Raw genomic sequence first — 26,599 nt, 5'->3', positions numbered from 1 at the left:
AGCGTTTGACCATATGCAACAAGGGTGTCCCCTCATAATTCCACCTAGACAAAAGTTCCTGAGTAAATTTATGTTTCTTGCTGGGAAATAGAATAGGGAAATCCCAGAAAAGGCTGCAACATCCCTCTTGTATGATGTAGGCACTTGATTATGTACAGCATATTTGATGAGACACTGCTGGCAGGCCAGTCCAGCACCCGCACTCTCTGTTCATGCACCCATGCTGTTGTAACACATGCAGAATGTGGCTTAGCATTATTGAAATAATCATGGATGTCCCCGAAAAAGACAGCACACATTGCTCCAAAAATGTGTTCAGTTTATAGGGTTTTCACAGATATGCAAATTACCCACAAATACCACAACAGACCCTTGCTTTCAAACTTTATGCTGGTAACGATCTGGATGGTCTCTTTCTCATTTGGCCTGGAGAACATAATGTCCATTTTTTCCATAGACAATCTGAAAGTTTGACTCGTTACACCACAATACACCTTTTCACTGTGCGTCACACAGATCTATCACAGAAGCATGGTGGTATTTTATGCAGTGGCCTCTGAGGGTTGGAAGGGCATTCAGTCTTGTTTTTCAACCTTGCCCTTTAGATTTCTCCAGATTCACTGAATCTCTTGATGATATTGGTGCACTGTGGAGGGTGAAATGCCTAAAATCCTTGCAATCGCTTAAATAGGAACGTTGTTCTTTAACTGTTGGATTATTAGCTGGCGTATTTTTTGGCAAAGTGACGACCCTTTCTTGGATGCTCCTTCTATACTCCAGCATGATTACATCACCTGTTGAAAATGTTCTTTTTCACTATGTCTAAACACAAGTACATCTAAATAAATGTCTAAATACAAAAACAGTACAAAGTGAATTTACTAATCACTGCTTTCTGTTTTTATTTGTACTTTGCATACTGTCCCAACTTTGTTGGAATAGAGGTTTGTAACATTTCTGAATATTACTTAAAGCTTTGCATGACATCAATTCATTTTAAGAGTATAATATACAGCTGATAGTAAAACATGTGTGCTGAGAAATGTAATGGAGATCGCAGGTTGATATTTTTGACTTTGATGAAGTTGGTTGATGAATCATGTACATGTATGTGTGTTTGTGTGCAGCTGAGTGATCTGGTGCAGCTGGTGCGAGGTCGCCTGTCTAAGATGCAGCGCGCTGTTCTCTCCGCACTCATCGTGATTGAGGTGCATGCTAAGGATGTGGCTGCCAAACTAGTGGACGAGGGCGTGGCCAGTGTTAATGACTTTGAATGGATCAGCCAGCTCAGGTCAGGTGAACCTAACACGCTCTGTAATACACAGACACAGGTTTTTAGTTACAGCTAATATTGAAAATGACTCAGCTTCCTCTCATTTTTCACCAAGAGGTTTTCTGTTATGATTTGACAGGATACAGTATAAGAAATGTCTTTTCAAAGTAACTGGGCACTGTGTTATTTTTGTAGATATTACTGGGCGAGAGATGACTTGTACATCAGGGCGGTGAACGCAGAATTTCTCTATGGTTATGAGTATCTGGGTAACTCCGGTCGGCTCGTCATCACCCCACTGACGGACCGGTAAAGTTATGAAAATAAATCACCATGGCAACCACACATCACAGCCACTTTATCAACATGTATTTCTGCTTAATGTTGTTTATTAAAATGCAGCTCCAAAAGAGACTTTTTAACTTTAATTCCAAGCTTTCATGCTTTCATGTTTTATTTAAATTAAATTCTTAGAAAGACACCAGTGTATTTTATAATAATAATTACAAAATGATCCCTCCGACTCATAATCCATCATCCTTCTCTCCTGCAGGTGTTATCTGACCCTGACGGGTGCTCTGCACCTGAAGTTTGGAGGAGCCCCAGCAGGTCCGGCAGGCACAGGGAAGACCGAGACCACTAAAGACCTGGGAAAAGCACTGGCCATCCAGACGGTCGTCTTCAACTGCTCGGATCAGCTCGACTTCCTCGCTATGGGAAAGTTTCTCAAGGGTCTGGCTAGGTGAGACACACATTGGGCATTTGAGACATTGATTTACTTCCTATGCTGCATCTTCCTCTATGTAGTCTCACGTCAATTCCTCACTCTCATAACTGCACACAGTGAAATAATGGTTCATGATTTGATTGTGTCAAGCGGGTGCACATAAACAAAATATAGCAACACAATCTTTAAGTTTGCTTCTTTTACTGACTTTGACTGCGTTGACAATCTGTTGTAGTCTAAAAATACTAGAATGTGTTTTGTTTTTTAAACAATCACCCCTACTGATCACCCATCAGTGTGGAGATGTACTGTGCTGTGCTGGTGATTGTCAGCAAATAAGTGTTGATGTCGCGTGTAGACGTACTGTATATATATATATATGCATGTGTGTATGTGTGTTTGTGTGTGTGTGTGCTTGCAGTTCTGGAGCATGGGCATGTTTTGATGAATTTAACCGCATTGATGTGGAGGTGCTCTCTGTGGTGGCTCAACAGATTACTACCATTCAGAAAGCCCAGCAACAACGAGTGAGTTAGCACATACACATTCACTAATGGAAAACATTCACAACTATTTAAATGACAAATTGTAATACTGCAGTGTTTAATTGTAATAGAGAAGCGTCAAATTGTAATAGTGAAGCGTGTTAAACTCTAATAATGAGTAGTTAAGAACTGAACTGTAATAATGAAGTGTTAAAGTGTAATAGTGAGTAGTGAAGTGTCAAATTGAAATATTGGAGTATAAAATTATAATGATAAATAGCGAAGAGTCAAATTGTAGTAGTGAAGTGTTAAGCTGTAATTGTGAATAGTGAAGAGTCAAATTGTAATAGTGAGTAGTGAAGAGTCAAACTAACAGTGAAGTGTTAAACTGTCATAGTGAATAGTGAAGAGTCACATCGTAATAGTGAGGTGCTAAACTGTAATAGTGAGTAGTGAGGAGTCAAACTGTAACAGTGAAGTTTTAAACTAATAGTGAGTAGTGAAGAGTCAAACTGTAACAGTGAGGTGTTAAACTGTCATAGTGAATAGTGAAGAGTCACATTGTAATAGTGAAGTGCTACACTGTAATAGTGAGTAGTGAGGAGTCAAGCTGTAACAGTGAAGTGTTAAACTGTGATAGTGAATAGTGAGGAGTCAAACTGTAACAGTGAAGTTTTAAACTAATAGTGAGTAGTGAAGAGTCACATGGTAATAGTGAAGTGCTAAACTGTAATAGTGAGTAGTGAGGAGTCAAGCTGTAACAGTGAAGTGTTAAACTGTGATAGTGAATAATGAAGAGTCACATTGTAATAGTGAAGTGTTAAACTGTAATAGTGAGTAGTTAATAGTCAAACTGCAATAGTAAAGTGTAATAGTGAGTAGTGACGAGTAAAGTTGAAATATGCGAGTGTTAAATTATAATAAATAGTGAAGAGTCAAATTGTAATAGTGAAGTGTTAAACTGTAATAGTGAGTAGTGAAGAGTCAAATTGTAATAGTGAGGTGTTAATCTGTAAAAGTGAGTAGTGAAGAGTCTATTGAACACCTCTTCCTTCTGTGCTGTAGACTGGGGTTCAATCCCTGCCTGGGTAAGCACCCTACACTATACTAATAAGAGTCCTTGGGCAAGACTCCTAACACTATCTTCGCCTGCCTGTGTAAAAATAATCAAATCGTAAGTCGCTCTGGATAAGTGCGTCTGCTAAATGCCATAAATGTAAATGAAGAGTCAGATTGTAATAGTGAAGTGGTGTGTGTGTGTTTAGGCAGAGAGGTTTGTGTTCGAAGGAGCAGAGATCCCACTGGTTCCTTCTTGTGCTGTTTTCATCACTATGAACCCAGGCTACGCTGGCCGAACTGAGCTGCCTGACAACTTAAAGGTGAGCTTCCACCATGAGCCCAGAACAGCTATATTTATATTTAATCGATTTAAACTATTCAGATTACTTAATTGCTTATTTGCTTATTCGGTGAACTGAGCTAAGCTATTGTGCTATTAGATTAATTGCAAGAGCATCAGGAGCAGAGGTGGGTGGTAACCAGTTACATTTATTCAAGTACATGTACTTTTACAAAATAGTGATGGATTTATTCTCTCCTGAGTGTTTTCAAATCACTAATACTTCTTCTTTTACTAAGTTTATTAGTGAATTCAAGAATCTACCTTTTACTCTTTTTATGCTTTATGTTTAGCTATTCATATTTCTTTACAAATTTCTTTTTTTGTGTTTAATTTTGTTATGTTTTGTTGGTGATGACATCTTTAGTGTTTTGCGGTTGGTCACACGTGACTTTGGAGTTTTACAATTTTCTTTTAGACCAAAATCAGAAAAATAGAGGCTAACAATTTCAGTTCAAATGCTGTCAGATGCTGGATGTACTCAGATATTCCACTGCAGTTCTATAAGTTACTCAGTACTTAATTAGTTTTTTGACCTAATACTTTTGTGCTATTGCTCGGGTTGTTCATTGGGAATTTACTTTTACTTGAGTGTTTGTATTACTCAAATATTAATATATTTACTTGAGTTCAGGATTAGGCTACTCTACTCATCTCTGATCCAGATTTAGCACCATTTCAGTCAATGCATTGTTAACACTATGGTGCATTATTATCATTAAGCCCTGTCTTTCAGGCTCTGTTCCGCCCTGTTGCCATGATGGTCCCAGACTACGCCATGATCGCTGAGATTTCTCTGTACTCGTTTGGGTTCAGCGATGCCAAAGTGCTTTCCAAAAAGATCACCAGCACCTTCAAGCTGTCCTCTGAGCAGCTCAGCTCCCAGGTTAGATCTTCTCGATTTACTCCATGATGCACATAGAGTTAAAACCAGCAATGCAAGCACTAGATATTACTCCTTTAATGTGATGTGTACATGCATTGCTCTCTGTGTCGGGCAGGATCACTATGACTTTGGCATGAGAGCTGTGAAAACTGTGATTTCTGCTGCAGGAAACCTAAAGAGGGAGAACCCTGACATGAACGAGGTGAGTATGAATTTAATTTATGCCACACAAATAAGTAAATTGCAATTTATTTAAAGGGGAAATTCCACAATGATAAAAATGTCTGCATAATTCAGCTGCTGGGATGTCACAGTCATTCAGAGTGGTTTGTTGCGAAATGGTCCATTTTAGAGAAAATTATTTACTCAGATTTCTTTACAGTGGTGGTAATAGAAACCAGGGGTTGTGATGTATACAACACAAATACAGCTGTTTTATTTGCTATCCAAAACCACCAGAGAATCTGCATTGCTCGGTTTTGGTATGTAATGTGTATTTTGCCTTACAGTGACTGCATGTAGGTCTCCACAATGACTGGATTTTAAAAATACATTTTGGGGGAAATGGTTACCTCAAAAGTATTGTAAAACAAGTTTTCAGTATTTGCCCATCTGTGCATTACTAATTCATGTAGTACCTCTCTGTCCTGTAGCCTTTGGAGGCATTAAACTCTTCCTGTCACCACCACTGTGAACAATTGTGACTCTGTAAGTTTCTCTAGAACAGAGCATCTCACGTCAAGCCACTCTGAATTACTTTGTTTACATCTTCAGCATTTAACTGTGCCGAAATTCAGTGGAATTCCCCTTTAATATTGACATGCTTTCAGTTTGTAAATCTGATCTGCTTGGTTAATTTTTTAGTTGACAATGATATTAAGCTTTTCTGCTCACTTTTGGGCTCCCTTAGCCCTTTAAGATCTATGAGCATCTGTTTCTGCTTTTAATCTACTCTTCTCCAATAATAACTTTGATATGTAATCTTACAAAGCCAATAATTTGTAGATTTTTATGTTGTTTGCATCACAAACTACCTTTTTTGAGCAGGGAAACACATAAATAAAAAATCTGCGTCATACACATCAGTGACTTTTTATTGCTAGTCCAATTAAACAAATCAACAATAAGAGCTTATCCGAACTGCATTCTGAATGTGCTGTAATACAAACTCCAGCTCCCTCAGGACAATAGTGATGACAATAAAGACAGCAGGGAGCTTCTTTTGTATATTGATAGGAAATACAATAGCACACAAAACGCTCCAGTACCTACGATGGCGTTTTAGGGCCACTGTTAATAAAATGAAAATAGTAGACTTTGAGAATAAAGTCAGAAACTTTCAAGAAAAAAGTCGTAGTATTTCAAGGATAAATTGGGCTAACTGTAGGGGGGCTGCCATAACGCGTTGGGGTCTTAGTTGCTGTACTGGTGCGCTGGAGTTCCACTCACTCCTGTCTCTTTGTGGATCGATCATTTTGATTATCATTCTCACTGTCTGTGAAACTTCAGCCCTCTTTGAATGGCGCAGAGGTGTAGCCACTGATAGCCGTGCAGACGACTCTGCCTGCGATTCTCCTTCAACAAAACAGACAGACAGTTTCCTCCAAGTCTCTGGTTCTTTATTCTAAATAAACAGTTTCCTGCACAGCCATTTCCACCATTTCTTTTTGGGTGAAATCAGTATGAAAGTATAGCTCCACCAACTCCTCACCGCCCCTCATTGAACACAAGGAGGTGCTGTATTCACTTTGCAAAGCCTTAGGTCACAATATTGCGACTTTTCCTGGTATTAATGCAACTTTAATGTCGTAATTCTACAACTTTTTTCTTGAAATAGTACGACTTTTCTGTCGAAATATATTATGACTTTATTCTTGAAATATCATACTGTATGACTTTATTCTCAAAAATATTACGCCTTTTTTCTCTAAATATTACATCTTTATTCTCGAAGTCTACTATTTTTATTTTTATTAACAGTGACCCTAAAATGCCATCGTAAGTACCACATTAGGCTTTAATCACGCCTGAAATATTGGTCCGAATCTGAATACAGCCCGAGAATTTTGTGTCAACATTTAGTCCAAACCTGACTCAGTGAGAACCGAAACTGACCTGAGCTTAAGGAAATTCAGTCCGAAAATAACCCAGACAAGCCTGTCATCACCTGGAGTGCTGAATAAAGCCTGATGTTTCTAGTAATAATGCTTATTAAATTGCTGTGTAGCGACAATAATAGCATTGTTAGATCTTAAATAAATAAAATAAAAATAAATAGGTAAAATAATGACATAATATGAAAATGTATGAGTATAACCACATTCCACTTCAGCAAATTTATTCATCAGGCAATGCTTTCGCATAACAAGGCAAATACCCCTTTAAAACAGGTATTTCCTTCTCCAGGAGCTGATCTGTCTGCGTGCTATCAGAGATGTAAACGTGCCCAAGTTCCTGCAGGATGACCTCAAGCTCTTCAACGGCATAGTGTCTGACCTCTTCCCCAAAATCCGTGAGGAGCCCATCGACTACGGCACTCTAGAGGAGTCAATCCGCAACGTCTGCAGGGATAAATGCCTCAAAGATGTGGACGGTGAGATCAGGATGTTGTCTGGTTTCAAAGAGAAGCTTCAGTTAGAACTTGCTGACAGTGGTAGAGCTGTTTATGCTGTTTATGCTGCAGCAACAACTGATGCCCTTAAACGACAGCATGTGATATGTGCTAATAGTTGCAATATGCTCTCTGTGTTTTGTTGCTTTTTCCCAGGCTACATAACAAAGATTATTCAGCTGTATGAGACCACAGTGGTGAGGCACGGTCTGATGCTGGTGGGGCCGTCTGGCTCAGGTAAAACGAAGGTGAGGACAAATACAATCATACAAACACTGTCATTCTTGGAGCTTCCCGTAAGTATTCAAATTCAAATGTGAATATTTTAAAATAAAATATTTAACTACCACTACATCTGTTAAAACATGCTACTTTGCATCCCATAGTTGTGCTACATTAGTCTATAGAGTGAGATCTTTCATTGTAAAGCCTGGGAAAAACTGCTTCTGATGATGCAGCTTGAAGGTAGTATAGGTATAACTTTAATAACTATAGGTCATTGTTAGAATCACTGTTTTCTTTGTGATTTTGTTTTATGACTGAGGTAAAAGTTACACCAGTGCTAGCTTGGTTGTGTTAATTAGCCTAAAGATCAGTAGATAGGTTAGCATAGGTTAGCATGCTGGGTATTGTAGTGAGAGAACATTGAAGAATGAAAACGAGAAAACGATATAAAATTTTGAATTCTGTTAAAACTGATGAGGCTGAGGGTTGAGTATGCAATGCTGTGCTACAGAATACTGCAACACAGCACATAAAATATTAAATGCTAGTTTTAGTCCGGAATACACCGTTATCATGAAAGCAATGAACAGCTACTAACTAATAGCTTTTAAAAACTTATCAAATCAGCATCGGTTGATACTTAAGGCTTCTGTATCGATATTAAACTATAAAAAGTGACGTTGTGCCAATTTTTAATTGTCCATTTTGAAGGGGTGCCCTAACATAGTGTTCTATTGCAGTGATTTTTAAATCTGTGTAGTGTTAATATTGTTTATACACTCTTATTACACATTATGGTAAGTATAATAGTGTTCTATATAGTAGTAATGATATCTTAATAGGTAATAGTGATTAGGAGACCACCTCTGTTCTTTATAATAGTGTGCTATGTAGTGTTCCAGTGTAGGGAATAGTGATTAGGGGACAATTTCTGTTCTCTATAATAGTGTTCTATATAGTGTTCCAGTGTAGGAAATAGTGATAAGGGGACCACTTCTGTTCTCTATAATAGTGTGCTATACAGTGTTCCAGTGTAGGGAATAGTGATGAGGTGACCATTTCTGTTCCCTACAATAGTGTTCTGTATTGTGCTTCTGATTTGCCAGTGCAAGGAATAGTGATTAGGGACCATTTCTGTTTACCATAATTGTGTTCTAGACAGTGGTCCAGTGTAGAGAACAGTGATTAGAGACCATTTCAGTTCCCTGTAATCATTAATCATGTTCTAAATAGTAGTCCAGTGTAGGACATAGTGATTAGGGGACCATTTTGTTTCCTTATAATATATAGTGCTTTATATAGTGCTCCAATGTAGGGAATAGTGATTAGGGGATCATTTCTTTTTACTATTCTCTATCTCTATTCTCTCCATGGCTGAGTCTGATTGTTGTTCTTATCTGTTTGCAAAATTCATATTTATCTTGCTCATATTTTTCTTTACTTTCAAAGAAAAAGACATGCTTATTACCTTTACAGGGGTCTCTTTTGCTTGGACAGTGAGGTGCTAACATCATATTACTGTGTCTTGTCTATAAACCGAGCACTGACCACACTGTTCAGTGCCAGCATTAAGTGGTCACTAACCCCTAACTAAGCTTCATGTCTTTTGTCTGTGTCTGTCAGTGTTATGAGGTGCTGGCAGCAGCCATGACAGCTCTGCAGGGTCAGCCCTCGGTCAGCGGTGGAGTGTATGAGGCTGTACAGACCTACGTCCTCAATCCTAAGTCCATCACCATGGGGCAGCTCTATGGAGAGTTTGACCTGCTGACCCACGAATGGTGAGTGGATCTGGTGAGCTTTTCACATAGAATCTTAACTGCAGACAGGAGTGAAGATATGGTGATGTAACACTGATGTGTTATTATTTTGGGTAAAAATACACTGCCCATCAATAGTTTGCACTGAATCTTGTATTCTATTCACGTTTTCTATGTGGTAGTTGTCTAGTAATTAGTTTTGATTATATGTTCAAATGTCCTCATTCATACACAGTATAACAATGATACCAAAATACCAATAATATACCAATAAAAGTACCTTTGCATGGCTCTTTATGCTACCTTGCCTCCATGGATAAAAGCATCTGCTAAAAACCTAAATGTAATGTTTACAGAGATATATTATTTAGTACACAGTCCATCTTCTGTGAATAGTGAAAGCTTTCACATTGGTGATCACACTGAAGTAACTAAACATTGTCATGTCAGATAGCTTACATAAGAATATAGTAAAACTTTTATTTTTCTGTTTTTCGCATTAAACAGTACAGCACACAGAATATATTTTGACTCTCCTGGTTATAAAAATGATGGCGCTGTCATATGAGGATTTCACATGAGACAGATGAATAGCTGTGCTTCAGCTACACAGTGGTGTATAGTACCCCTTAGATGGCTGCAGTAGTCTGTTGCCTTCATTGGACTAAACAGACGTCTACATCTATACAATAGTAAGTGCCCCAAACTGTTGCCACAAGGTTGGAAGTATATAATTGTTTAAAATGTCTTTGTATGCTGTGGCATTAACATTACCCTTCTTTGGAACTAAGTGGCTGAGCCAAACCCTGAAAAAAAGCCCCAGATGATTATCCCTCCTCCACCAAACTTTACTGTTGGCAAGATGCATTTTGTTTCTCCTGGCATCCTCCAAACCCAGATTCATTTAGAAAGTGAAGTGCGATTCATCACTCCAGAGTACACATTTCCTCTGCTCCAGAGTCCAGTGGCAGTGCTTTACACCACTCCAGCCGACACTTGGCATTGGTCATAGTGATCTTAGGCTCATGTTTAGCTGTTCGGCCATGGAAACCCATTTCCTGGAGCTCCTGATGCACAGTTATTGCACTGATGATGCTTCCAGAGGCAGTTTGGAACTCTGTAGTGAAAGATGCGACAGAGGATGGATGCTTTAGCACTGGGGGGGCCCCGTTTTTTAAGTTTGCGTGGTGCACCGCTTTGTGGCTGAGCTGTTGTTGCTCCTAGAAGATTCCATTTCACAATAGTAGCACTTACAGCTGACCAGGGCAGATCTAGCAAGGCAGAAATTTCACAAACTGGCTGGTAGCAGAGGTGAAGTCTATTGACAGTGCCACGATTGAAGTCACTGAGATTTTCAGTACGACCAATTCTACTGCTAATGTTTGTCTGTGGAGATTGCATGACTATGTGCTTGATTATATTCACCTCTTAGTAATGGGTGTAGCTGAAACACCTGAACTCAATAATCAGGAGAGTTGTCTGCGTACTTTTGGCCATATAGTGTATCTTATAGTTCCATAAATGTTTTGCACTACAACCAGTATATAATTTATACAAGAAAATCTAGTATCATGATTAAATTGCTGTTTCTGCCTCTGGCTCTGGCTGTGTGAGCAGGACAGACGGTATTCTGTCGTCTCTAATCCGTGTTGGAGCCGCTGCGATGGACGAGGAGAAGAAGTGGTACGTGTTTGACGGGCCTGTGGACGCTGTGTGGATCGAGAACATGAACACGGTGCTGGATGACAATAAAAAGCTGTGTTTGAGTTCAGGGGAGATCATCAAACTCAGCGATGTGAGTTCACACTGCTTAACCTTTGTCTTTGTTTGTGTGCGTGAGTGTGCTTATTATCCTCAGGCTGTGTCCCTGTCCACAGGTGATGACTCTGATGTTTGAGGTGCAGGACCTGGCCGTGGCCTCCCCTGCCACAGTGTCCCGCTGTGGGATGGTGTATTTGGAGCCCAGTATTCTGGGTCTCTCTCCGTTCACTGAGTGCTGGTTACGCACCATTCCCACCCCACTGCAGCCATATGCTCAGCAGCTGGACTCACTATTTACCCGATTCCTACAGGTCAGCATGAATGTTTTAATGCACTGACGAATGGTTTCACACCCAGAGACTAAACATAGTGGGTGGGGCCCAGGCTTATGTGTTTTGTTTCAATAATCATATGTCTCAAATAGAACAAAAAAACACATCAAGTATATGTATATTCAGTTAAAACAGCCTTAAGTACCAGAAATGAATTTTTCAGGAGATCTTTCTGAGAAGATTAGATATAAGATCTACTAAAACCTACTTGGAAGGAGAAACTCAATGCAAAAAAAGTGAAAAAAGCAGAGTTTCCAAAACTGGAGTTCAAAGAATCATTAAAAGATGTAAAGAAAATGGGACTCCTAACAACCACCTGCAAGACCTAGTAGACCACCAAAACTGTCCCCATCAGATAAACAGCACTTTCATCTTTGAGAGAGAGGAGAAAATCAAGCTGCTTCAGATCTGAAAACATCCACAGGTGTTTCTGTCCATCCTTCCACTGTGAGAAGACAACTCAGCACTATGGGTCTGAAAGGATAAGAAGCCCTTACTGAGAAAAGGAAATAGACAAAAAAAGAAGAAATCGAACAAAGAAGCTGCTGGTGTTCTCAGAACGATGGTTTGACCACCCCAGAGTCCAGACCTCAACATTATTGAATGTGTAATTATTTGGATTGTGAGATGCAGAAAGTGCAACCAACTTCTAAGACTGAACTGTGGAGGTGTGGAAAAATATCCCTTTGAAAAACTGAAAGCGAGTCTCCTGAAAAGAATAGAAACTGTAATAAAGCCAAAAAGTGGACACACTAAATACGGAAACATTTGATATTATATTTAGTTGTTGAGGCTTCTATGTAATTTTCTGTATGAATGCGTGTTTCAGCTTTTTTCCTGTTTTAGCTGTTTTGACTGGAAATTAAAATAAATGAAAGGGGGTCTCTGACTTCTGGACAGTGCTGTATGTGAGTGTGTGTATGTGTGTCCACAGGACTCTATCACGTTTGTGCGAAAGTCAGTGACAGAAGTGATCACATCTATGGACAGTAACCTGACCTGCTCTCTGCTAAAGTTGCTGGACTGCTTCTTCCAGCCCTTTATTCCACGAGAGGTCAGACACAGCAGGACATCACAAATCACACAGATTGTGATTTGAATTCTTTTATTTTTTAAATAAAACTATTTAGCACTTGATTTTGATAGGTTATTATGTGTCTCTATACCTATGTGTGTTACATATTGATACATGTGTGTATCAATAGTTATGTATGTATATATGTGTGTAGGGAGAAAGACCTCCTCTCCAGGAGAAGCTGGATCGCGTGTGTGAGCTCATTGAGCCGTGGTTTATCTTCTCTCTTGTATGGAGTGTGGGGAGCACTGGAGATGCCGCCAGCCGCCAGCGCTTCAGCACCTGGTTCAGGGCTAAGATGGCCCAGGAGAAGGTACTCAACCCGAGCAGTTCATTTTAAGCATTTTAAAGGGAAATTCCATATAATCTTCGTTTTTTGTATAGTCAAATTGTTAAGGTGTTAACAATGCTACTCAGAGTAGTTTGATGTGCCGTGATGGTGATAGGAACCAGACGTCTGAAATATTTAAACCCTCTAAAACTTGTAGTGGGGAGGGACATACAGAGTGTGATCAATATCCAAATAATTTTTTTTCTAGTTTGATGCTTTTGGATAGTAAATAAATGTCTATATTTGCATTGTAGACATTGTGGACCCTGGTTCCAATTTCTATAAACACTATAAAGAAATCAAAGTCTGTATGTTTGTCTACAGTAAACAATTTTGCATCAAACCACTCTGAATGACTTTGTTTGCATCTCTGTAATTAAATTATGCAGGAATTTTGAAAAAATCACTGGAATTCCCCTTTAAAATTGTCTCCAGCAAAACGTTCACAACACACAAATCACCAGCCCTAACTGAGCTCTTCATTTGAGAAGTACCAGTAATTCTGAGACTTTTACAACTGATCTAGAGTGTGTACTATTCACTTCCTGGATCATACATCCCATATAGGAAAATAAAGCAGAAAAACAGCCGGTTTTAAATGAATTGGTTTTGTGATGTCACAGAATTTGGTGCATTTACATTTATCAACCCATTCAGCCTACAGTGGTTTAGCCCCACCTGTTAATGCTAAAGTTATAAGAAGTGCTTCGTCCTGTACTGCTTTCAGAATAAGGCACAATGCAGGGGAGCCAACCACAAGTTAGGTCATTTACATAATCAGTCTTAAAGGCACAGTAACATAAAACATCATCTTTCACTGGAAGGAATAAAGAGACGTTGGAAAATGATCATGTTAAAATGAATTAGAACTGTTTTTGGTACACATATGTCATGAAAGGACCTCAGGGAATGAAATAAAATACAAGAGAAATGCAGGATAGGCCCTTTAATGGGGAATGATCCTAATAAAAGTCAGTGTGAAACCCAGTCAGCTTACTGCGGTTGTCATTCTGTGATAAATTAGATTAAATGGCTTTTTTCTCAGATAGACTTTAAAACGAATGGTACCTGAAAGCACACAGGCACTTCTTATTTTTTAGTACCTGTCTTCAGAGAGGGTCAGTAGGGTCCTTTAAGGCTGTAGTAATGTTGCTGTTTTTGTTGTGCAGATACAGCTGTGTTTCCCAGAGGAGGGGCTGGTTTATGATTATCAGCTGGATGATGGAGGCATCAGTAACCTGAGTGAGGATGAGGAGGATGCCAAAGGGAGGAAGGTGCAGACTACTGTTGTATAAATGGGTTTGAGACATAAATAAATATTTAGACAAATGTTTTGACATAATTTAGCTTTATTTGATTTGATTGGTTTGTTAATTCACCTTTTAAATTTCAGGGTAGGTTGGTTAATCCAGTTAATCTGACTTGTTATACAGTAGCTGCTATGAATTGTTTGGTAACTACTATGAAACTTATGTCTTATGTGGTTATGAGGGTGAGAAGCTGAAATGTGGGACACATACATGCCTTATAGTTTAAGGGAAGTTACACCTTTTTATTTCTTAGTAATGTAATGGTTGAGATGTAAACATAGTCATTCAGAGTGGTTTGATGCTCATTGTAGAAAAACTTACTGAGTCCAATTTCTTTACAGTGGTGGTGATAGGAACCAGGGGTCACGATGTTTACAATGCAAATATAGCCATTTTATTTACTTTTCAAAACCACCATTGTGAACAAAGTTTCTCTAGAATAGTGCAGTTCACATCAAGCCACTCTGAATGATTTCGTCTACGTCTTGCCAGTTTATTGTGCCGGAATTTTGAAAAATTGGTGAAAGTCCCCTTTAATCAGTCATTCTGCTCATTTGTTGATTAATTCACTGACATTTACTGTATTGTTTAGGTGCAATGGGTCAACTGGATGAAATATGCTGTGGATGTTGTCATCACCCCAGAAACCAATTATTCTGACATCATCGTGCCCACTGCGGACACTGTGCGCATGTCCTTCTTGATGGACATGCTTCTGTCCAATAAGAAGCCGGTATATAGTCCCATTTTGTACAAATATCTGCACGTTTTTGGGGCATTTTGTCTGAGATGTTGTATGCAGATCAGTTTCTCCATCAATAATTAAAAAGAATTCTCAGGTTAAAAATTGTAAATAGTATTAATAATAGTATTTGATATGGCTAAATAAATAAAGGCCATAGTAGAAATAAATAAAGGCCACTGTAAAGTTACCTTTTTGGAGAATTGAGGTTCTGTTTAGACAGGGACAGTACGTACTTATTTAGATTGGCCTAAAACATGATCCTACAACAATTTCTATTGTGCTTATCTTTCTATCTAAACTGATTGGTGTTTCAGGTGCTGTGTGTTGGGCCGACAGGCACCGGGAAGACCCTCACTGTGTCTGACAAGCTGCTGAAGAACATGCCAGCCGAGTACATCACACATTTCCTCATGTTCTCCGCTCGCACCTCTGCTAACCAGACACAGGATTACATCGACAGCAAGCTGGACAAGAGGTAGGCTGGGTTTGCCTTAATTGTGACCACAGCCTTTTCGAACTTATTGTTATTGTTGTTTTCTGACTGGTTCCATTTATAAATCACATATTTTCCCTTTTCCCCAGATGTCCATCTCCATATGTTGCCTCTGTTATGATCTGAAACATGGCTTTTTGTCCATTTATTGTTGTCATGATGGTACTGGTCATAACTATTATGTTTGTGTGTACCAGGCGTAAGGGCGTGTTTGGTCCTCCGTTGGGGAAATACTTTATTTTCTTCATCGATGACCTGAACATGCCTATGCTGGAGACGTACGGAGCCCAGCCACCAATCGAGCTCCTGCGCCAGTGGATGGACCACGGCGGCTGGTACGACAGAAAGCAAATAGGTGGGTATCCTGTGGCATTGTGGAAAGAAACTCTAACTTACACATATATATACATTCCTTATATATGGGTGATATGGCAAAAAAATTGTGATACTTAAAGATATTTTCACAATACATGATACACAATTCACTATTAAAGCCACATTTAAAAACTGACAATAAAAGATTGATGTATTGCCCAAATTTAAATTTATATTTAATTTCACATATGTATACAGTCACACAAATGCTGCATATGCACATTCACTCACACTAAACCCCTTAAATGGCCAAGACCCACTACACACTTCTATAACACAAGAATAACTCAGCCAGTTTGCACTGTAGAGCATGTAGTTACTAGGTAATAAGCTTTAGTTTGTAATAAGCCTGGGATTGTAAGGAGTTAAAGTACCCATATAATGGAAATTATTCCTTGCATTTTTGAAATAAGAGTTTGATTTACTATGTAACCATACATAGTTCCAATATGGACTCACCCCTGTCCATGCAGTCCATATATGTAAACTAAGCTGCAAAAACATTCTATTTTAAATTCATCATGGCTGTGATGTCACCACCATCATGATAATTTTTTAAAAACAATGAATGGGTGTGTTTCACAACCAAAAACACCCCTCCACACAAGTTTTTTTTCTGACAGTCCTGTGGATTTCGGTCCGAACTTAACAGTTTGTTCCATAATCTGTTTTTGAATGAGGCACTGTGTAGGTCAGCCAGTCAAAACAGAGGTCATTTACATGTATCAGTTTTAAAGGCACAATAACAAAATCAACTTGTTTGATTCTAAGGGATGAAGAGAAGATAGAAAATGGTTATAAAAATTAAAAATGAAATAAAATGCAAGACAAGTGTAAAACATAGGCCTTTTAACTTTTAACATCAAGCTAGATATGGTCTATTTTATCATGCTGTTAAGATCAAGTCATTCTTAGAAAATGTGTTCATTTAGTTTAAGCAGATGAATTGACTGAGAACACATTCTCTATTGCTGGGAAGTTAGAGGAGTCAGACTAGTGTGAGTATCTCTGTTCTCCAGGAACATTTAAGCAGTTGGTGGACATCAATTTTGCATGTGCCATGGGCCCCCCCGGCGGTGGCAGGAACCCCATCACCCAGCGCTTCGCACGCCACTTCAACTTCCTCTCCTTCACTGAGATGGAGGACTCCAGCAAGAGGAGAATCTTCTCCACCATCCTGGGCAATTGGATGGGTGAGTTAAGGGCATAATTAGAGCATCAAAGGTAAGGGGGGGGTGCCATAGTCTATTTCATTGCCTTTTCTGGGGCACATGATAATGTACAGTGCAGCACTCCAGTGCCTTATTCAACTCACTTATTCCACTCCCTTTAAATGTATTTGGAGTGATAACAACACAAGCATGGGTGGCACATAAAGGCATTCACTTTGTTTACTGGTTACTCACCTCAGATCTGCAAGGTTGTTTCATGGATTTCAATGGAAAACAAAACTTTCATTTAACTTAAGCAATCACGTAAAATTTAAGCTATGTTCATGTTTCAGTTGTTAAATGTTGTTTTGCTTTCTTTTTTTGGCAGATGGCAACATGAGTAAAAAGGAGCCAGGCAGTAAGTTAGAGCACAGGGAGAGAGATGAGACCCAGTGCCAGAACTAAATCATGAGTGGGACTTCAGAAAACAGCTGGGGGGTGGGGGGTGTTCTTTACACATGCCAATAAAATAAATAAATAAATAAAAAAATAAATAAAAAAAGTTAAATACAGGGTAAGAAATATATGGTAGGTCTGTCCAACATTCAGGAGAGAGTTAATATTTACAACAATTCACCAAAGATTTACCCAATTCTGCTGATTTATCTTCCCGCAGCATGCAGCACATCCCTACAGTACAGCCAATGCAGAGTGATGCACTACATGTTAATCCACATAGCCTTAATCCCAAGCGTGAGCTGCTACTGCTTGTTTAGTTTCCATTTGTTTTTTGCAGCCCGCCACTGTAGAAGCACGCACAAACTAGTGGGTTTAGTGGGACATGATGATTAGTCGGTGGTGCATTACCCCACTGAGTGATCCCCTGACACTGGGCGTGGATGACAGTATATAAAAAAGACAGAGAAAGAGAGAGAGAGAGCGAGAGAGAGAGAGGAAGGGAGTAAGAGGGGGAGAATGCTGTAATTTCACCAGATGTATATGATATATAAAGGGCAATACCACAGATTTTTCAAAATTTCTGCATAGGTCAATGAGTTGAAATGTAAACAAAGTCACTTAGAGTGTTTTGATGTGAAATGGTTAATTGTATAGAAACGTACTGACTTTTATTTACCATCCAGAGCAACGAGTAAACCTACACATGTCTTCTGAATTTATATGTGTAGCGAAAAATCTGAAAAAAAAACAAGTTTTCTTTAGGGACCGTTTCTCCTTACAGCATCCTGCATGTATGTCTCTGCCATGAGTGGACCTAAAAGTTGATTTTAGGCCAAAATCTCCTAAATCTGCCATCAAACAATATCTCAGGCATGAGGCAGCACATTCATAACCATGTTATGTAGTCACTTTCTGTAAGACAGCTTTTTTAGAGGTTTTAAACTCCTCATACGTCACCACCACTGTGAACAGTTCTGATTTTGTAAGTTTCTAGCATTTGACTCATTTTACTCTGAATGACTTGTTCACATCTTAATCATTTCATTATGGGATTCCTCCTCAGCATCTGGTTGTTGAATGACATGAGATCGTAACTCAATGCTGGGTGCATATATTAGCAGTTTTGACTTTTTCAGATTAATGAACCAGAAATGTTAACACTCTCTTTCTGCCATCTTTTTTCCAGAAAAGGTTCCTCATCTGCTTCCACTGAACGAGCCGCTGGTGGATGCCACCATTAAAGTTTACTCCACCATCACCAGTGGTCTCCTGCCCACCCCTGCCAAGTCCCACTACACTTTTAACCTGCGCGACCTCTCGAAGGTCTTCCAGGGCCTGCTAATGGCCGAGGCAGGGAAGATAGAGGTTTGTAACAAAGACAGAAGGGTATTGAAAGATACATTGCATATGGCTTATACATTTACAGTGATAAGCATTCATGAGCATTGATAAGCATAGCTGCCTGTGTGGGTCCCACAGGATAAAGTCCAGCTGCTGCAGCTGTGGTACCACGAGAGCTGCCGTGTGTTCCAGGACCGGCTGGTCAGTGCGGAGGACAGAGACTGGTTCGACCAGCTCCTCCAGCAATGCCTCCAGGAGTTTGGCTGCAGCTTCCAGGAGGTGGTGCCCCACCAGCCGCTCCTCTTTGGAGACTTCATGGTCCCTGGAACTGACAGCAAAGCCTACCAGCTTATTGAGGACAGAGAGAAGGTGGAGTGGCTTCTCTGCCTTCTTTATCTAAACATCTGCTCTTCTTCTTTGCATGATCAAAGGGTTCTTTGCATCGTGAAAGGGTTCTTCAGATTGATGGAGAATGTTATGATGAAATAAGTTATTTATTCTGGAATGCGGTGTTTTCTTTTCTCCAAACATAATGCTTCTCATTTTAATCAAAAAGATGTATTTTGGTCTCATCCGTTCACAAAACATTTTTCAAATAGCCTTTTAAAATAATAATAATAATAATAATAATAATAATGGAAGAAGTATTAGTACTGAAGGAAAGAAAAAAAAAAAATACAGGCTAAAATATGATGTGTATGCACTGCTGTGAGTAGCCCCGTAAAGGCTGACTCTTTTTCCCCCATCTCTCTCTCTCTCTCTCTCTCTCTCTCTCCTGCAGCTGGCGCGGGTGATGGAGGAGTATATGGAGGATTATAATCAGGTCAGCACCACTAAGATGAAGCTGGTGCTCTTCATGGACGCCATCCAGCACGTGTGTCGAATCAGCCGGATCCTGCGGCAGCCGCTGGGGAACGCTCTTCTGCTGGGGGTTGGTGGCAGCGGACGCCAGTCCCTCACCAAACTCGCCACACACATGTAAGACACACACACCTCTCTCAGCTCTGGGCTGTTTAAATGGTTGTGATATGGAGTCTCCGCAGTGTTGCAGCTATCTAATCGTTGGCCTTATCGTCAAGATATCTTGAGTTTGTCCCATATAGCTGGTTCCCATCTGCATTAGTCCTGAATTAAAATGACTGAGACTTTATTTAGGTTGATTTTATTAGGCTTTATTTCCACAGCTGTGGCTGACTGTCTGTCTGCAAACTCTGCCGTTTCTGTAACCTACAAGAATGCAATTTATATGTTGTTCACATGATTGGTTTTGCTGTTACATATTGTTTTTATATGCTCACTATTAAGTGATGGTTATCATTTTCTGTTAATAGATTTTCAGGACTTCTCTTCACATATGTGCTCTCCTGCTCCCGGCCATGCTGGCCTGGTTAACCGCCCACTCCAACACTGAAAACGTTTTTGGATTTCGACAAAGTCAAAATCTTAAGAAAATAAATCGTTATTTTGACCTAAAAAGTCACATTTCGAACCATAAATGAAAGAAAAACATTTTTTTTCCTCCTTCCTGGCAGACACAGGCTTTCATACTAAAATTATATTGCGCTGATACATTAATGACAAAGCTGTGCTTGTATTCATTTGCATGGAAATTGTTAGTAGATAACCCGTTAAATTGGCTGCAGCTCAAAGTGTCAGTAGCCTCTCTTAGTAAATCTACCCCCCCTTGTCAACCAGGATGTGGCATTGTAGTTGCAGTGCAAAACTAAATAAACAGATTTCAGACACTAAACATTTCTTGGTTGACTACCTACATTAAGGACGAAGGGGAATTTTTGCCATAACCATTCGTAATCAGCACGCTTACTAATCTACAGTCAGACCACATGTGCTGTTACAAGAGGACCCCCATTGTGTAACCTCAGCACAGAAGCATATTGACCACACAATATGAAGCAAACCAACCTATCATTATGAAGTTCTGTATCTGAGCATGCAGACTCCACAGCCAATCATTATGCTGAGTACAAAGCTGTTCATGTGAAATTGAAGCCATCAGTGAGTTTCATTATGAGTCATAAATAATATAAAGCAGTGCATATGAATCAGTGCAGTTCAGAGACCTTACAGTGTGGGCACACATGTTGAACATTAAAGGTAGCATCTGACAAGACCCTAATGAGCACAAAGACACCCCCCCTTGATGCATGCTATCAACTTATACCACACAGGAAATAGATTTCTCTCAGCCTCTCCCACCACATTAGAGACATGTGGTGGGCTCAGGGTTCAGGAATGTAGCAGCTTGGCATGAACCTATCTGCTATTATACTGCCGACATTGAGCAGAAAAGCTAGAGTGAATTAGAGGCTTTCTGTACCTCTAATTTACTGAAGTTCTTCTGTTAGGATTGAAGACTGAGTTATCTAGAACTGAATGTTCATGGTCCACAGATGTGCAGTTACAGTTATATTATTTCAACAGCAACTGCCTGAGCATGCATTTAAAGCACCGCTTAATGCATTTAATTGCATTTAAAACACTACTTAAAATGTCGAATTGTCACCTCCGTTCTGGTTGTTATTTTTGAACAAAATTTAAAAACGGCACTTTTTACATTGTGTGAACATTTCATGGCGAATGCACCAACAGAAAAAGTTCAAAAAAGACTTGGAATAAACAATAATTGGCATTACATTGAAAGGAAAATCCACCAATTTTTCTACATTTCTGCAGAGTGGTTTGGTGTAAAGTGGTTCATTGTGGAGAAACTTCTTTTTAGTGGTGGTGATGGGAACCAGGAGTCAGTGTCTATATATAGCCATTTTATTTACTATCCAAAACCAACAGTGAAAACACCGTCAGCGTTTCTATATATAATGTTGATGTGATAAATCAGTGATAAATCAGAAAAAATAAGGTTTCTTTGGGTAAAGTTTTGCTTTACATGTACAGTAAATGTAAATACATTTTTGATCAAAATCTCATTTCAACTATTGTAAAACAATGTCTCTGACTTCAGGCAGTGTATTTATAACCATTTCATTTAATAACTGATAGCTTTTAGAGGCTTTGGACGGTTCCTGTCACCACCGCTGTGAACAGTTCTGACTTGGTAGGTTTCTCTAGAACAGAGCATTTCACACCAAAACACTCGGAATGACTGTTTGTGTATTAACCATTTAATTGTGAAGGAATTTTGAAATAATAGTGGAATTCCCCTTTAACACACAATCATATTAAGAACATTTTTTTCTTCTCATAATGTTTCAATTTTTGGAGAAAGCAATGATAGATTATTTATGTGAAATAGGGCCAGAAGGCTAATTGCTAATCAGAAACAATCTTTATGGGTATCTGCTATCAGAGTGATGCTTGAGTGATGTCTTGTTTTTCTGTGTAATGTGTGTCTTAATGTGTTTTACTGTGTCTTTTTGTGTTGTTCTGCTGTTGTTGTTGTTGTCATTGTTATTGCCATGTTGCCCCATTAGATCTGACTACGAGTGCTTCCAGATTGAGCTGTCTAAGAACTACGGAACGGCAGAATGGAGGGAGGACATTAAGAGCATCATGATGAAGGCTGGTCTGCAGAACGTTCAGATCACCTTCCTGTTCGTTGATACGCAGGTGAGATTAACATCATCACTCCTGTGGATTCATGATCAACACACAAGTAAGATAAACCTGAATTTACAGTTGAGAAGTCTAGAGGTATTATTGTCGTTTTAGTGTATGTATAATTTACATTGCATGCTTATTTATTGTAATTATATAATTAATTACGTAGTAGCTTAATCAGTTACATTTGTATGCATTATAAATTCCATATTGATAGGTTTGAGTCTGCATGTCCAAAAAAATGGCAAAAATTTAAAGGAACACAACAATATTTTTATCAAATTCAAATCATAATATCTCCTCTTATACTTATGAACACTAATGTGAAATAGATTAATCATTTTATGTAATAACTTTCTGTAAGGGACCTTTTAGAGGCATTAAACTCTTCAGACATCTGGTTCCTGTCACCGCCACTGTAAACAATTCTGGCTCAGCAAATTTTCACACCAAACCATTTTGAATGACTCTGTTTACATTTGAACCATTTAATTGTGCAGAAATTTAGAAAAAGTGGTGGAATTCCCCTTTTCTTTTTTGTTTGCTGGTTTTCAGATTAAGAGCGAGTCGTTCCTGGAGGACATTAATAACATCCTGAACTCAGGTGACGTGCCGAATCTTTACACTGGTGAGGAGCAGGACAGAATCCTGACCGCTATGAAGCCTGTGGTGCAGGACCTCGGCCAGCAGCCCACCAAAGCCAATCTCATGGCTGCTTACGTCAAGAGAGTCCGGAGCAACATCCACACTGTGCTGTGCATGAGGTCAGAAAAAAAAACACATAGTGTGTGCAGTTGTAGCTGTTCATTTTAAGGTCTCTACTTAAAGGAACAGTTCACTTAAAACTGAAATTTGAAATTTCCACCTGAGACATAATCAGTCAGCCAGCACATGTTTGGTGTCTGAGGTCTGCTTGCTTAGTTTTGTACTAAAAGTACAGAGCTAATGTAGCTACCAAGGAAAGCGGAGAAAGCTTATATCCACAGCTAACTGCATGGCTGAATTATCACACACTTGCCTCAAACTGCATAGAATTGTCAGGTAATCTCAAATAGACTTGCTAATGTGGTTTCTGACACTATATAATACACCATTATCTATAAAAATGGGGAAAAAGAACTGTCTGGGTGGAGTCCTGACATTCTAATGAGCATGTGTGATTGACATCCCTCAGTCCAACATTCCCATCCTGCGACATCACTGCAGCGGAATGAAACACAACAATGTGAGCAGAAATAAATGAGTGAAACAACCTCTGCTTATGCAGATCACCCTTGCTGTGTCGATGACTCACTAGAAAACATTAATATTATATAAAAATGAATATTATTTATTATTCATACATTGTTAACAGTATTTATATGACAACGTCTTAAAAAAGATAATGTTCTTATTTTCGATGAACAGACAGACAGGCGACAGGTAGACAGATGAGTGAGCTTGATAGCTCAGTTATGACTCCAGGTTAGCGTTCGCTTGGTGGTTAGCTTTATCTTTTTCTGATTCGAACAAAGTAAAATCATAGGGAATTGTCACTTTGTTAAAGATGTGTGAACGGAATAAGCCTCATCCGCTTTGTTATGGGTTGGGTACTGCTTGCATAAGCGATACCCAAGATTTGGAGTGCCCAGTTTACATCGAAAGAACAGAATTTTTGTGAGCATTGTGTTTACAGGTCATACTTCGTATGTGCCCTGAAAAGCAAGATGAACCTACTTTGAAAAGAATATCTGGATTTAGTTTCACTGAGGCTTTAAAGTCTGTACTCTTTCCTGAAGTCCGATAGGGGAGGTTTTCCGAGCAAGGCTTCGCCAGTTCCCCTCTCTGGTCACCTGCTGCACCATCGACTGGTTCAGTGCCTGGCCACAGGAGGCACTGCAGTCTGTGGCAGTGTCCTTCCTCAACGAACTTCCCGAGCTAGAGGCCAGCCCTGCTGCCCTCAACGGCCTGGTGAGGGAAAGTGTGCATGCTTGTGTGCGCAAATACATGCAAGTGGACTAAAAACATATTAAAGTGTTACTCAGCTGTTGATTGTGTGTATGTATATTTGTGTTTTTAGACAGTGATGTGCATGGAGATCCACCAGATGGTGGCCCGTAAGTGTGAGCAGTACCGAACTGAACTCTCACGCTACAACTATGTCACACCCAAGAGCTACCTGGAGCTGCTCAGTATCTTCTCTGCTCTGATTGGCCGCAAAAAGCAGGAACTGCACGGGGCTCGTCAGCGCATGAAAACCGGTCTGGACAAGGTGAGAGAGAGCAAAAGGTTTGGGAATGCCTGAAGATTTTTAACCCAGGATGCTTGTGATCCTTGACCACTCCTCTGTAACACACCCACTCACTCACTCACGTGTAGCAGGCTGAAGATTCTCCACAAGGTGGGGCTATTAGCACTCAAATAGCTTTTGGGGCTTCATTTCATATGAGCAGTGCTTTGCATCAGCGGAATTATGGCTACGTTCACATTACCAGGTTGAAGTGGGACAAATCCGATTTTTTGCCCTAATCAGATCTGATGTTTTCAAGACTGTGTGGACACACAAATCTGATCTTTTCAAATCCGACCTGAGTCACTTTCATATGTGGTCTTAGATCGGATACATATCCGATCGCCATGCAACCTTAATGTGAACACTCACATCGGAATTCATGTGCTTTTTTTCCCACTGCTCGTCCGCCATCATTCAGTGTTACCATGGCAGCAGTGCCAAACAGACATTAAAGCCTGTAAACGATGGAAGAGAAACACATCTCACCTTTTTTGCCTACGTCTCGCTCTAACAATGAAGCTGAGAGCTGATCAGAGTGAGTTATCTTCACAGCAAAACTCGTTCTGACCATTAGTCTGTTTGCTGATGGTGCACGTGATTCATTCACGTGATGTTACTGAGTAGGATGTGCACATGCTGGTCATTTTAGGACAGATTTGAGACTAAACGAGTCTGAACCATCGTGTCAGAGAGAACAGATTTGAGCAAAAAATCGGATTTGAGAAATGAGGCTTGTAATTTGTTTGACTAACATCTATTTTGGTGATTTGGCTGTTTGCATGTGTGTGTGTGCAGCTCTTGAGCACAGCTGAGGACGTGAGTAAGATGCAGGAGGAGCTGGAGACCATGCGGCCTCTCCTGGAAGAAGCAGCCAGAGACACCATCATCACCATGGAGAAAATCAAGGCATTACTCACACTTATATTTCATTCTACAACACATCCAACTTAAACATGGAAAAACGTGACCCGAGGTCATTGTACGTCTGCATGTTTGTGTAGGAAGACACAGTGGTGGCAGAGGAGACTCGTGTTGCAGTGCAGGCTGAGGAAGCCAAAGCATCTGAGAAGGCTAGGATAGCCGGAGCCATCGCCGCAGATGCACAGAAAGATCTAGATGAAGCACTGCCCGCACTGGATGCTGCGCTGACCAGCCTCAAATCCCTCAACAAGAATGATGTCATTGAGGTGACTTTAAACATTTGAGCGTCCTGAAGACATCAGTGGTTACACAGAGGAGTAGATGAACACCCAAATATTGCAGTTTATGTCCAGTATGAATTGTGCACACATGGCTGAATCCAAAGTGGCTCTTTGTTAGACACACTGTGCTCTGTTTCAGTAGCCATTATTTTAAGACCTACATGCTGCACTTTGTAGGGAGAAGGGAGCTGTTTGAGATTCTTCCTAAAACAGTCTATGGCAGTGTTGCATCACTTCACCCGAATACTGTGCGCTGATTCGCTGAACTGATTTCTCAGGTTCTGCTGGAGAACAACACTACCATTTCACCGTTTTTGCTGTAAAATGTGAACTTACAATCGACGATAGCGGCTTTTGTGACAAAACATATTTAGGGTTCAGAATGCACTGTGTGTTAAGAATAAATCACCACAGATGGCTCCTTATTTTAAATTAGGGTGTTTATTTGCAAATTAAAGTACCAGTTTCAGTCATTTTCACTCATTTTGAGTACACAGAAAAGTTCCATATCCATATTTGCATTTTTATAAATTGGTACCAACAGACGTTTGCAGTGTAGTACAGGATTTTTCTCATAGTCTTTGTGTATGTCTGTATGGTGTTGTTCAGGTGAGGGCAATGCAGAGGCCTCCCCAGGGAGTGAAGCTGGTCATTGAGGCAGTCTGCATTATGAAAGGCATTAAGCCTAAGAAAGTGGCCGGAGAAAAGCCTGGGACTAAAGTGGATGACTACTGGGAGCCTGGCAAGGGTCTTCTGCAGGACCCCGGCAAATTCCTGGAGGGCCTCTTCAAGTTTGACAAGGTTAGAGTTACA

General features: G+C 39.8%; 1 protein-coding gene across 1 annotated transcript in view; it reads left to right on the top strand.

The window, feature by feature from the left end:
- The window catches only part of dnah1 (dynein, axonemal, heavy chain 1), an 81,894-nt gene that overhangs the window by 22,142 nt on the left and 33,153 nt on the right, over window positions 1-26,599 (top strand). Inside the window, 30 exon segments of the mRNA XM_036559949.1 lie at window positions 1,128-1,291; window positions 1,469-1,582; window positions 1,827-2,015; window positions 2,422-2,527; window positions 3,751-3,864; window positions 4,621-4,770; window positions 4,886-4,972; window positions 7,177-7,363; window positions 7,538-7,629; window positions 9,230-9,384; window positions 10,981-11,158; window positions 11,241-11,435; window positions 12,391-12,510; window positions 12,686-12,844; window positions 14,032-14,136; window positions 14,765-14,905; window positions 15,232-15,392; window positions 15,608-15,765; window positions 16,805-16,978; window positions 17,325-17,354; window positions 18,582-18,760; window positions 18,875-19,105; window positions 19,518-19,714; window positions 22,186-22,321; window positions 22,868-23,076; window positions 24,091-24,262; window positions 24,372-24,563; window positions 25,380-25,490; window positions 25,586-25,771; window positions 26,396-26,587. Of these exon segments, the coding sequence (XP_036415842.1) occupies window positions 1,128-1,291; window positions 1,469-1,582; window positions 1,827-2,015; window positions 2,422-2,527; window positions 3,751-3,864; window positions 4,621-4,770; window positions 4,886-4,972; window positions 7,177-7,363; window positions 7,538-7,629; window positions 9,230-9,384; window positions 10,981-11,158; window positions 11,241-11,435; window positions 12,391-12,510; window positions 12,686-12,844; window positions 14,032-14,136; window positions 14,765-14,905; window positions 15,232-15,392; window positions 15,608-15,765; window positions 16,805-16,978; window positions 17,325-17,354; window positions 18,582-18,760; window positions 18,875-19,105; window positions 19,518-19,714; window positions 22,186-22,321; window positions 22,868-23,076; window positions 24,091-24,262; window positions 24,372-24,563; window positions 25,380-25,490; window positions 25,586-25,771; window positions 26,396-26,587 (4,584 nt within the window).

Source organism: Colossoma macropomum, unplaced genomic scaffold (genome assembly GCF_904425465.1).
Source record: "Colossoma macropomum unplaced genomic scaffold, Colossoma_macropomum, whole genome shotgun sequence".
Taxonomy (NCBI): domain Eukaryota; kingdom Metazoa; phylum Chordata; class Actinopteri; order Characiformes; family Serrasalmidae; genus Colossoma; species Colossoma macropomum.
This window is presented reverse-complemented; position numbering and strand designations above follow the sequence as displayed.